The sequence below is a fragment of the Medicago sativa genome, chromosome 6 (genome assembly GCF_051527215.1).
Source record: "Medicago sativa cultivar Bolivia chromosome 6, Bolivia_mono, whole genome shotgun sequence".
In the NCBI taxonomy this organism is placed as follows: Eukaryota; Viridiplantae; Streptophyta; class Magnoliopsida; order Fabales; family Fabaceae; genus Medicago; species Medicago sativa.
Window position 1 is genome coordinate 77382749 of NC_140754.1, and position 13472 is coordinate 77396220.

The following is a 13472-nucleotide window of genomic DNA, read 5'->3' on the forward strand; positions in this document are numbered from 1 at the left end:
GAAACACTAAGCTAAAATTGACTAATCTACAAATATATCGCAGAGAGAAATATGATCCAATAACCCTGAAATCTCCATTAGAAGAGTGTAAACTCCTCGTCGTCCAACTTGAACATAGCCCGTAATTTTGGAATCTAGTTTATCGCCAAGCTCAACATTTTTTTGAGGGATCGCCAAGCTCAACTTAAAACATTGGTTTTTTTACCCATTAATATTTTCATATGATTTATTCTTGGAACACCTTGTTCTATAAATAATTTTTAATATATTGGTTAGATATTTTTTAAACAAATTATGTAATCAATGATGCTTCTTCAATAAATGTAAATATTATTTCAGACCAAACTCTATCAAACATCATCTGCATTATAAGATAATTATTATTCTAAAACAGATTTTGAATTGAACAAAATAAATTCCACATTTGATGTTAACTTTATTTAGATGAAAAACAAAAAGAACATGTAAAGACCAAAATCAATGCTCATGTTGGGATGGGATTGACGAGCAAATCATTAATGTAGGTCTTCATTAGTCCTTCGGAATGTGTGTAGTTATCTTCATCTTTGTAAAAAACCTCAATAAAACGCGAAAGGTTGAGAACACACGTCAAAAAACTTAATGGAACTTTAGTTGGCCTAAGACATTCCTCATTTATATCTTTCCAAGCATTGTCAATTTTCTTTTGGCATTCTTGAATGGCAGCTTCTCTATCCATATCATATTCCCTCATATAACATTCCAAGTATGAAGCAACATGTCCTCTTTTTTGCTCGAACTGTTTATCATAAAAAATATACACTATGAGATACAATAGATATATCAATAGTTTAATGACTATGCAGTTACAGTGTAAAAGTCACATTTCACCATTATGTCATCTTATTATATTAACTCTTGACGGTTACAAAAATATCCACTTTGTAAATTGTAATTAAACAATTGTGTCAACCTTGTTTACAAAAATGAACAATAATTATCTCTTATATATTAGCCACAAAGAATATTGTGTGAAATTATATATTTAGATAAAAAAAATACCTCGCTAGACACAATTTCATCCCTAAGCCTGCAATGAACAGCAGCAGCATTAACAATTTTCGGATTGTTAGTTACCCAATTGAAGATATCACTTGTGGCTATGTTTCCCATTCCAATGTAAGAAGTCGTAGCCAACACCGGGTAACCACTTGATATTGTTGATGTATTCATGTACTCCTCTGTTGTTGGTATATAGTTAACATTCAACCACCTGGCCTCACTCATGTAAGCTTGGACTATATTTTTGAACTGTCATTGGCATAAAATATAGTAGTATTGTTAATAGGTTATGTACCTGAACTCCTATGTATTTTTTGTAAATATGATGTCAAATTGTATTCGAAATTTTGTTGAACTATTATCTACGGTTAATTAAACTGCCAATATATAATCTTTTTGTTCAATTAAAATTACAAAAAAGCTTATTTCTGACAAAACAAAATATCGTATATTAATTGCTACAAATTGAGTTCATAAAACAATTAATAAAAAGTTTTTTAAACTAGTTTTTATGCATTGATAGTATAAATATGTTTAACATTTACATTCAATCAAATAACATCATGTTGATACTCTATAATGTCAATTTCAACAAAACTCTTAAAAATATTCTAATCACAAGATATGCTAGGATCTATGTATCTATACGAAGAATGGATGCAAATTAAATCCTAAAATTTCATTCTGATAACAAGATAACATTGAAAATGAAATATTTGTTTGTTTGTTTAATAAATTAAATCAATAAAAGAAAAAAAAATTAACAATAAAATAAAACTCTTACTTCTTTTAAGAAGTGGTTAATGGCGTATAATCTTCCTTCTTTCTTCACTTCTTGCTCTATTTCTTCATAAACATCCAAGAGTGGTTTATAGAGAAACTTCATGTAATCCGGAAGATCATCCAAACAACTAATATCCCACCTAAAATTCATTTTCATTATAATATTAATTGTTACCCTTTTGTTGACAAAATTTGACCGTGTATAAATATATGATAAGAAAATGTCTATTTTACTTTTAAAAAAATAGAATTAGCAACCACCTAAAAGTTATTATTTAATTTTATCATCACTTAATTTCAATACTAAATTAGAGATAAATTTCAAGTTTTTCTATCTCTAAATTTTGGTTGCTGATTTGATTATTTTTTTTATTGAGTTAATATGATGTGCTAACCTTTCAATTGCCTTAGTAAAAAGTTCTAACTCATCAATTGTTCCGTATGCATCATACGTGTCGTCAATGTATGATAAAATGGAGATTACTTTTGCCATCATTTTCCTTGCTTGACAATATTGAGGCTCAAAATATACCGTCATAACCCAAAAGCAACATTCTACTACTCTGTCCCGTGCATAAGGTAGTTTTTTAGCAATGTCCAACTCCTTCCACCACCTATATATAAAGACCAAAAATATTATAGGCAATTAGAGTAGTTAGTTTTTGAATTCAATTTAATTTTAAATTAAGGAGGGTGTGGATATAGTGCTTACTTGCAAATGTTTCCAAATTCCTTTTGATGTAGGTTTTGGAGCATATTAAAATCCAATTTTGCCAACGTAAGTAGAATTTCATTATGGGATGAATCTTGCTCATAGATGGAAATGTAGCTTCTTGCCTCTAGCCTAGGCAAGTTTTTGCGCAGAGGATGTCTTAAGCCATGTTTGACTTGTGTCGCAAGAGAAGGACTCAATTGGGTTGCAATTGACTCAAGGTGACCAGAAGTAAAAGTCAATGCCTCTTCCAAAATTTTCTCACCATGAATCATCATATGCGAGGCTTCATACAAGTTTAACATGCCCTCAACATCTATGATCAATGTTTCACTAAAATTTCCTTGCTTGTCCTTGAATTGGTTGAATACATCTAATATTTTTATTAGAAAACCACGACAATGTTGAACAATCATTAGAGATGTAATAAGAAACTAAAACAAGATTAAAAAATTCAATAAGCAATTAAGATAATGTATAGTGTGTTTCTAAAGTATGAAAAAGGTTCTTCCTAAATAAGATGGCTACCCTATAGGTAAACTGGCCTAAACCATAAAGATTACTTCACCGTTAATATTACTTCATAATCATTTAGTGTTTACATTCTATGCTATCAAAAATATAATTATGTAAAAGCGAATAATGTAAAGAACCGAGGATCTGAACATTACACGGATAATGGGTTGTTTAATATGGATCCGATCCTACGATGATCCTTCCTATTTTATGTAAAAACAATTATCTTTTTTTTTTTAATGCAAGAAAAAGTTAAATACTTATGTTATTCTCTAATTTTTAGTATTATAAAACTCTTTTTGTTACTAAAAATGTAAAGGTTTATACTTAAACCATTTTTTAGAGGTTTATATTAGATACTCCCCATGATCAAAATTAAAAAATTATGTTGTAAATTAAAGTATTAATTTGACGATTAGGATTTAAAAAAAAAAACTAAAAACTACCATACAAGTTTGTTTTACTCAATAGTGATCCAAATTAAAATATAAAAAATGAATCATTAATATAAATAAGTGGAGATATAAATACCAGGTGAAACGTAAAGACCATGTTGCCTCAACACCCTAAATAGCACAGCAATAGAATGAAGGTTGCCTTTGAGAGTTATTTCTCCATTTTGAACAAAATCCTTGTGAATATCTTCCAAAACTTGATTAATTTCGTCTTCAAAATAATAGCTCACACCCAAACGACATATTGAGTCAATTAAGTTGACTTTCTTCAACGGATTCTCAATTTTTGAGACAATCATTTGTCTAACCTCCTTTTTTAGTTTATCAATTTGCGCCGCAATATTTATATCAAATTCCTGTATGTAATCAAAACATGCATATGATTTTAAAATTAATTGATAAATGACACTTAATTAGTAAAAAGATCCTATATTATTGGCATTCTTGAAAATATATATATTACAAAGTAAATGTGAGTAACTTGAATTCCTTATGAGTGTGCAATGTTAGTAATATTAAGCGGTTTATTAATTATACGATCCAAGTGGTTGGTGTGCAATGTGTAATATCTATGTTGGAAATCCTAAAACACCAGGTTTCATTCCTATTGCTAAAAAATAACCCTTTGGAGTGTTTGCTATAGCTCTACCTACTTTCTCTTGGTTTTATTCTAGAGTGAAATATGAGAAAGATAGTGTTTCTAGAACTCCTTAATCACTTTTCATAACATATATCATTGTTGTTGATCTTTAAAAAAAATCATTGTTGTTCACGTAAAAAAAAAGGGCATTCTATACGTACCAAAGATTCTGAAGCATACGGAATGAAGAAGTCCCCCCAAACGCTAGGGTGGAAATCTGCAACATTTCTTTGCAAAACTGATTTCTCGTTATGAGACATACTTGAATATTCAAATGAATGGAATGCTTAATCGATGAGTGCCTCTCCTTCAACTCTATGTTTTGGTTGGGAAAACAAGAGGTCTATATCGATATTTATAGTAAGATTAAATGCATTAAATCCAACTACAGTATGTACCACTAAAGTATTTATTTTAAATAAACAGAAAAAAAACACGTGTACATATTCAAAAAATAATAATAATTTGACCAACAAAAGTTCATTAAACACATAAAAAAATAGTATTTATTTTGGTTAAGCGATGTGTCCGTAAATGGTGTGGCTTTTTTTTGACTGTAACTATTTATTTTATTTTTTTGAGAGGGACTCTAACTATTGTATAATATAATTTATTGCACATGTTCATATACACAACTGACTACAAAATTTAATTATTTATCATAATTTAATTATTTATCATACAATGCCAAACTGAAACGCTTGGTGGGAGTACATATAATTTATCCCAATACGCCTTTTCCTGTCGGCGTGCGCACACAAATTCTTTTTAGTTTTAGTGTTTCTTAAACATGTGATCTCAAGTAAGTGTGTGTATATATATATGGGTTATGATAGAAGACACCTTTTGTGAAGGTGTCTTTTATCAAGTTACTCTATGAGCATTTGCGAAAAGACACCAACTTACTTTTAGGAAGGTGTCTTTTATCAAAGTTATAACTAAAAAGTGAAAATCACACCTTAAGGTGTGACTTGATAAAAGACACCACCAAAGGGTGGCTTGTAACATAACCTTATATATATATATATATATATATATATATATATATATATATATATGGGGTTTGCTAGGATACACCCACTAGTTTTTATTAAGGTGTGTTTTAGCAAAGATATAACTAAAAAGTTGTTAAATACACCTTAAGGTGAATGATGCTAAAACACTCCTTCTAATAAATAAGTGGGTGTATGTTAGCAACTCCTATAGGCATTTGCTAAAATACACCCACTTATTTTTTAGAAGGTGTGTTTTAGCAAGTTATAACTAAAAAATAGTTAAATACACCCTAAGGTGTAGCTTGCTAAAACACTCCCACATAAAAACTAGTGGGTGTGTTCTAGCAAATCCCTATATATATATATATATATATATATATATATATATATATAAACAAACTTGAAGGCCACCTCAAAAAAAAAAAAAAAAATTTGAAGGCAAGCGTAACAAACTAAAAAAAAACTAACGATGGGTGCAAACATATATGTTAAATGTTGTTTTATTTGTTAATTTTTTAAAGGCAAATATATTTTATTTTAATTTTCAACTGAAAGAAGCTTATAGGTTTTCATTATTGATCAAAGTAGAAATATAATGTGGAATATTAAAATGAATGTGGAGACTGGTGTGGTTAGTGGTTCCTTAACTAAACCATGAGTAACATCATTGGCTTGTCTCCTAATAAACTTCGCATCAGAGTTCACTAAATCGGTACTCAATAAATGTCTGCAATCATTGATTGTTGCCAAGAGATATAAATATCAAGATATAAGTATCCAGTTAGTGATAGAAATATTAGGCCCTGTCACATCCTAAGTATCTAATCTAGGGTTGCACCTCTCATAAAAATAAACTACTTCCTAATAAAACTTAACAGCGAAATAAAGAATAAATAAAATGAACGACATATTATATTAAATAAATATCCAACAAAAATATACAGAGGTTCATCATAGAACTCTAACCTAAAAAGATTTAGTTACACATGGTAACTAGAAACAAATTACTAAAGATAAAAACATACCCTAGAAAATCAAGGAGAAGATAGAAACTCTCCTGAAGCTCCAAAGTTGCGTTCCTCTTTAACTGCCACAGTTCTAAACGAGAAATTCTGAATGAGGAAGGCTGATATTTATAGTAAGAGTTTCTACCTGGGTTTGGGCTAAAAGTGCGGGTTTTACCCAAAACGGAAGCAGGAAGCAGGAAAAGACAGTTGTGCCCCGACTTTTTTCATGACGGGACGCTTGACAGATGCACGTGGCACATCAGAGTGCACCCCAATGCATGCCCTAGGCGCAAGGTTTGTTTAATCTTGCCCTAGGCGTTTTTCTCATGCTCTAGGCGCATGGTGTCTTTCTTCCGAGCTCAATCTCCTATTTTCCGTCGTTTTTAGGTCTTCGTCTTCAAATAACTTGCCTTGGTACTTTGGGAACAGAATTTCTCCCATTTGTATGTCTTCTGAGGCCTCTTGAATCTTTATTCTTGTTTCTTGAATCTTCACAATTCTTCGGATGTTCTTGGTTTGCCGATTTGCATGATTTCTTCGTGAATTACTTCAAAAACCCCCTAAAATTTCTATGTTTCGGGAAATCTAGAATTACATACTCAAATATAGAAAACATTACAAAAGTCCCGAAATCATAGGAAATCGTTCTAATACTCCTCCTTTTTGCTGTTAATCCTACTAAAAATAACTGAAAAACATGTTAAGAATAACGTAAGATGACCTATCATCAGAACCCCAAACTTAACCTGTTGTTTGTCCTCATGTAACGAAAGAAAAAACATAATTTATTCTTTGCATTTTTTAGGAAAAACATACCTTTCCGGGAGTTGTGCTTAAGAATCATTCATCACATTTATAGCAGTGCAGCAGCTAACTTACCACTGTGCATTCAAGCGGGTCCGACATGGTGAAAGAACCTTATATTCTCAGCCATATTCTTTCCTATGATACACGTATGTATCTCCTAAAGCAGTAGGGCTGGTCACGGAATATGCCCACTGTAACACCCACAACGTGGCTTTCGATATCCCGCCAGTTGGATACGAAAGGTTCCCGCCAGTTGGAACGGGCACTATCCGTAAGGATGACCCCACGTTAATAAGAGGAACTGAATCACATCGGAATGAGAGGGATCCGGAGACCGTGTAGGTATGGGACTACATGGTTGAAGGAAGGCTTATAAGAATTGTTAGGTACTACCCATATCAACAAGATGCATCTTCTTTTTGGTAGCTCATTCTATAAGAACTCCACAGTTAAGCGTGCTTGACTTGGAGCAATTTTGGGATGGGTGAACTACAGGGACGTTTCCCGGTAAGCGTGCGTGTGAGGACAAAACACGCTGAAAAGACTCGTGTTGGTTTGTGGGGTTAGTCGGCAATCCTAAAAGCAGTCTGGAATGTTACAAAATGGTATCAGAGCAGACCTCTCCCAGTACGGTGTGGTTCGGGGACGAACCGGGCGGAAGCTGGTCGGCATGTAACACCCATAACGTGGCTTTCGATATCCCGCCAGTTGGATACGAAAGGTTCCCGCCAGTTGGAACGGGCACTATCCGTAAGGATGACCCCACGTTAATAAGAGGAACCGAATCACATCGGAATGAGAGGGATCCAGAGGCCGTGTAGGTATGGGACTACATGGTTGAAGGAAGGCTTATAAGAATTGTTAGGTACTACCCATATCAACAAGATGCATCTTCTTTTCGGTAGCTCATTCCATAAGAACTCCACAGTTAAGCGTGCTTGACTTGGAGCAATTTTGGGATGGGTGACCTACCGAGAAGTTTCCCGGTAAGCGTGCGAGTGAGGACAAAAAGACTCGTGTTGGTTTGTGGGGTTAGTCGGTAATCCTAAAAGCAGTATGGGATGTTACACCCACTCCATTCGTCACATGAATGTACCTTGCTATAATTTTGAAACAATTCTAAACAGACAGTCAAGTTAAAGTTATTCACTCACTAGGAGGACTTTGAGGGTTATAACTTGGCTTAGGTTAAGGGTGGATGTAATTTGGGAAAGTATGATAACAAAGAAACTTGGAGTTAGTTTACTAACCTAGGCATTCCTACTAAAACATTACTGCACTTCCATCCTTCCTTCCTTGGTTCAAACAAGATGGGTAAAACAGTATAACTTATTTGTCTTTTTATTTTACAGAAACATACTTTTTTTTAAGAGACCATTTTTTTTTGGCTCTTGATTCTTTTCTTTTTTCTAAATTTTTTTGTGTAGATCCATGGTCATCTACATTCTTTCATTTTTTTTCTTTTTCTAACAAATGTTTTATATTGTTACCCCACCCCAAACTTAAGATGATGCTAATTCCTAAGAGCAACCCCAAACTTAGTTTCAAAGCTTGTGCAGTCATAATAATACCTATCTAACTCCAAGTGAAACCAAACAGGGTTCATGTAAGTGCAAGATTGTGACATGATTCGTCACTAATAAAGAAAAGAAATCTCGTCAAGAGGCTCAAAGTGGTTTCACAAAGGATAATAAGAATATAAAAGGGTGGCTTGAAAGGCTCAAGGAACCAAAGAAAATTGCCTCGTGTGTAATATAACCTAACCGATTGTCCGTAAAGAACGGCAACAAATTCAAATAAAAATAGCATTCATATGGAACACTCCTAATATATATTGGAGATATTTAAGTATCTAACAACCTAGAATGGATATGGAAATATTTGGCTATGAATCTCACCGGTTATGCTATTCGTAAATGAGTAGGTGATCCTATAAGTACATTCACTAGCAAACCCCAAAGAGTATCGTGTTCTTGAATGTAAGGATAAACTAGCTTCCGCCTTAAAGGCTTTGAATGAATACCTAAGACTAAAACAAATTTAATCATAAAAGGAAAGGTTGTATAGTAATGCAAAAGAAATAAAATTTTATTAGATAATACTTGAAAGAAAAAGCAACAGAAAAAATTGATTAGTCAAGTCATCCCAGCTTAGCAGAAATAAAGATGTTGAAATATAAAAATATGGGTTGCCTCCCATTCAGCGCTTGTTTAACGTCTGAGTCCCGACGGTCAATAGGTTGCCTCCTATTCAACGCTTCTTTTGAGTCATTAGCTTGACGAAGATAGGTTGCCTCCTATTCAGCGCGTGTTTAGCGTCACGAGCCTGACAGATAGTTCTAAGTGTTGAACTCAGACCCTTGAGCAGCTGGTTTTTCCCTCCAACTACTTAGGCCTACCATATAGTCCCGCACGTACATGACTTCCTCAATTGGGACCTTGGCCATCCACCTAGTTTGGTCCTTGACCTCAATACGATAGTTCTTGCAAGTGCAGTTTATTTCGAAAGGCACATACCAAGCCTTATGCATTAGAGTAGGTGGGTAGAAAAGTTCATGAGATTTAATCATTACTCTGTCTCTTCTTATGAAAGCGCTCTTGTCTTTAACTTTGGCTGGAGCCTCATCCAGGAAGTTTCCTTTCGGATCTCCTCTTGTGGAACTTTCTTTAACCCCCCAAATGGTCTTCCTCCTGCTGATATCCTTGCCGTCTGTTTAGTTCTCACCATGTTGATCTTCTTCTTTAGTTTGGATACCGTCAAGAAGTTAATACAACAATATTTTTTGATAGCAAGTTTTCAATGATAGAGGTAAATTTGGGCCAACTTCTTACGATTTAAAATTGATTTATAATTATAATTGATCTATAGTTTTAACGTTTATTTACTTAGACTCAATCGACTCGATCTAAATTAACTATAAAATTTAATACCTAATTATACTGCTAATTAAACCTAAGACTCTATAACTAATACTAGATGCTAAACCTAATTCTAAATGCAAAATTAAATGGACTGACTCTAACTAAATAATTAACCTAATTAACTAGACCCGATCTAATGTAGTTATTATAACAACCGTTATTTTTACTACGACTCCCTAAATTGCAATTCGGAAAAATAAATAAAAACCTAAATTAAGACTCTAAATTAAAAATAAACGAATGAGGTTAGTTCCTAAATGGGAAAACAAAAAAGAAAAAGAAAATGGTTAGTCCTAAACGGAAATAATAACTAAATAGAGAAACAGAAAAATAAACTACGTTAGTAACGACATAAATAAATAAAATAAATGAAAACTAGACTTTAAAAAAAAAAAAAAAGACTCAACTAGGACTAAATATTTTTGATTTTTTTGGTATTTTTGATTTTTTTTGAAAACAGAAAAATAAAATGCGGAAAAAATAAATGACAAAAAAATAAATGACTAAAAAATAAATGACTGAAAAATAAAAGATAGATAAAAATAAGTAATTTAAATTGCTTATTCGAAAATGTCAACAATCCTCGGGAACGACGCAAAAAACTTGATGGTCAGATATGACAAGTGTACCAATCGTTAACCAAGTAATAAAGTGATAAGCAGAGTATCGTATTCACAGGGATTGTCATTTCGTCCAAACAATTCCTGTTACTTATTTTTATACGTTGACGATATAAAAATTAAGGGTTACAAAGACTTGAAATTTTTATTTGTTTGCAACATAACAAGTTTACCTGTTTTGGTTGCAGAAAAGTAAGTAGCGGTTAGGATTCTTCGAATCCCCTCTGCATATATGTTGTTGGATAATAAGTAATAGTATGCCGCGTTTATTTATCTTAGGAAGACTATACAAGTGATGAGGTTGTTGGGACGTTACTAACCTACTTTGGTATATCCATTCGATGGCTAAGTGCACCTGTTGATCACACGGTGATCCTTACGTGCGGGTTATTGCTAATTCAAAGGTAATTGAAACATAAAATTAAATTGGCTTTCCAGTGTTTCCCAAGGCAATGAAGGCCAAGGTTCCCTTTGGTTTCCCCATCTATGAATCTTAGGACACTCATAACACACTCTCTCTACACTTTCTTAGTAGTTCTACAAACAGACAACCCTAATCTACGTCTACCTTAGGGTTTCAAGAAAATGGTTCTATTAGCTTACAATTTATTTCGGACAGCTAGGTGCTTGTTTCCCTAATTATTAACCAGTTAATTCCTAGCTTCGGTAAAGTACCACCCGACTCAATAGGCATCATCCACTGAGTATCACGTCTAGGGTCAACAATTATTCCAGTATCTTTGGCTAGTTAATAATCACTTACTTCCTAAATAGATAGTTATCAGTAAAGGGATATAAATATCGAGATATAAGCATCCAGTTAGTAATAGAAATATTAGGCCCTGTCACAACCTAAGTACCTAATCTAGGGTTGCACCTCTCATAGAAAAAAAACTAATTCCTAATAAAACTCAATAGCGAACAAAAGAATGAATAAAATAAACGACATATTCCTATATTAAATAAATATTCAACAAAAATATACAGAGGTTCATCTTAGAACTCTAACCTAAGAAGATTTAGTTACACATGGTAACTAAAAACAAATTACTAAAGATAAAAACATACCCTAGAAAATCAAGGGGAAGATAGAAACTCTCCTAAAGCTCCAAAGTTGCCTTCCTTTTTAACTGCCACAGTACTGAACAAGAAATTTTGAATGAGGAAGGTTGGTATTTAGAGTGAGAGTTTCTACCTGGGTTTGGTCTAAAAGTGCAGGCTTTACCCAAAATGGAAGCAGGAAAAGACAATTGCGCCCTGACTTTTTGCATGCACGGGGCGTATGACAGATGGACGGGGCCCATGAGAGTGCACCCTAATTCATGCCCTAGGCGCATGGGAAATGCCCTAGGCGCATGGTTTGTTAAATCATACCCTAGGCATTTTTATCATGCTCTAGGCGCATGGTGTATTTCTTTCGGGCCCAATCTCTGATTTTCCGTCGTTTTTAGGTCTTCGTCTTCAAATAACTTGCCTCGGTACTTTGGGAACAAAATTCCTCCCATTTGTAAGTTTTATGAGGCCTCTTGAATCTTTACTCTTGTTTCTTGAATCTTCACAATTCTACGGATGTTCTTGATTTGTCAATTTGCATGATTTCTTCGTGAATTACTTCAAAAAACCCATTAAATGGCTATGTTTCGGGAAAACTAGAATTACAGACTCAAATATAGAAAACATTACAAAAGTCCCGAAATCATAGGCAATCGTTCTAATATTCCTCCTTTTTGCTGCTAAATCCTACCAAAAATAACTGACAATATGCTAAGGATAATGTAAAATGACCTGTCAGCAACAACTTAAACAGGCGACTGGTTTGTTAATTACCTAGCACGCTGATTTTAATTTATGCTTGTTAACTTATTTTCAGGATGCCTTTGTGATGTTTGGTACCTTGATATATGTGATGTTGTGTGTTTCCTTTTTTGAGGATCTTTGTTTATTGCATATATAAACATTATAACTTAGGTTCTTTCGTTGATTTAGGTGCTCTTTTCTAGCGACGTTTCTTGCTAACTGGCCTAGTGTGCGCTGTTTGCCTTGGGAGTATTGTGTTTAGGATTCTATATTGAAAGAATAACTTTTCGTTGATTTTGAAGAGAACATTTTTCTGCGAAGTTTGTGTGTAAGTCCCTTTGTATATTTATGTTTAGTTCCTTATAAGGTCGACATTGGTGCGTGTTCAGGGCCCTGTTAGGGTTGATGTAAATGTTTGTTTAGAGCCCACTAGGGTTGACAAGGCGTTTAGCACCACTTGGGGTTGACGTAGAAAATTAGTTCAGAGCCTCTAAGGGTTGACAGGGCATTTAGGGCCTCATAGGGTTGACGCCGCGTTCAGAGCCACTTGGGGTTGACGTAGAAAATTGGTTAAGTGTCCCTAAGGGTTGACAGGGCGTTCGGGGCCTCATAAGGTTGACGCCGTGTGCAGAGCCTCGAGGGGTTGACGTAGAAAATTGGTTCAAAACCCTTAAGGGTTGACAAGTCGTTGTGGGCCTCATAAGGTTGACGCTACATTCAGATCCACAAGGGGTTGACGTGTAAAATTGGTTCGGTGCCCCTAAGGGTTGACAGGTCGTTCAAGGCGTCATAGGGCTGACGCTACGTTCAAAGCCTTGAGGGGTTGACGTATAAAGTTTGTTCAGAGCCTTGTTAAGTTAACAATACGTTTGGGGCCTCATAGGGTTGAAGCTTTAATATTGTTCAGAGCCGCATAAGGTTGACAGTGATCGTCATTTTCAAATAAATAGATGAAGAGTCGGGTGATAAAAACTTAGAAAATAGGGCGCCTCGTTAAAAACCCCTGCCCTTGCATAGGAAAAGAGTGCCACCCTACTTCTTTTATTAAAAATGAAATGTTGGAATGTTGATAGGCGGCATCATCAAGTTCTTACGCTCGCCTTTATTAAACTAAGATAACATAAAATAGACTAAACAAAGATAAAGTATTCAACTAAAGTTGTGACGCAAGTTGGCTG

General features: G+C 34.0%; 1 protein-coding gene across 2 annotated transcripts; it reads right to left on the minus strand.

The window, feature by feature from the left end:
• Window positions 1-313: 313 nt before the first annotated feature.
• On the minus strand, window positions 314-4475 carry LOC146916985 (putative terpene synthase 2). 2 transcript variants are annotated; one of them, XM_085718835.1, is made up of 7 exons: window positions 4309-4475; window positions 3584-3863; window positions 2537-2909; window positions 2220-2438; window positions 1826-1964; window positions 1042-1290; window positions 314-764 (listed from the first exon to the last, which is right to left on the minus strand). In XM_085718835.1, the coding sequence occupies exons 1-7, from the start codon at window positions 4405-4407 to the stop codon at window positions 720-722; spliced, it is 1404 nt and encodes a 467-aa protein (XP_085574961.1). In that variant the 5' UTR covers window positions 4408-4475; the 3' UTR covers window positions 314-719. The 2 variants fall into 2 exon arrangements, with proteins under 2 accessions (XP_085574961.1, XP_085574960.1); XM_085718834.1 differs by having other exon boundaries at window positions 314-778.
• Between the last annotated feature and the right edge of the window lie 8997 nt (window positions 4476-13472).

Coding starts and splice junctions, on each gene's coding strand:
- LOC146916985 (XM_085718834.1), bottom strand. CDS start 4,407: ATGTCTCATAACGAGAAATCAGTTTTGCAAAGAAATGTTGCAGATTTC. Junction 1,965..2,219: donor TTTACTAAGGCAATTGAAAG/GTTAGCACATCA, acceptor AATGAATTTTAG/GTGGGATATTAGTTGTTTGG. Junction 1,291..1,825: donor TTAACCACTTCTTAAAAGAA/GTAAGAGTTTTA, acceptor TGCCAATGACAG/TTCAAAAATATAGTCCAAGC.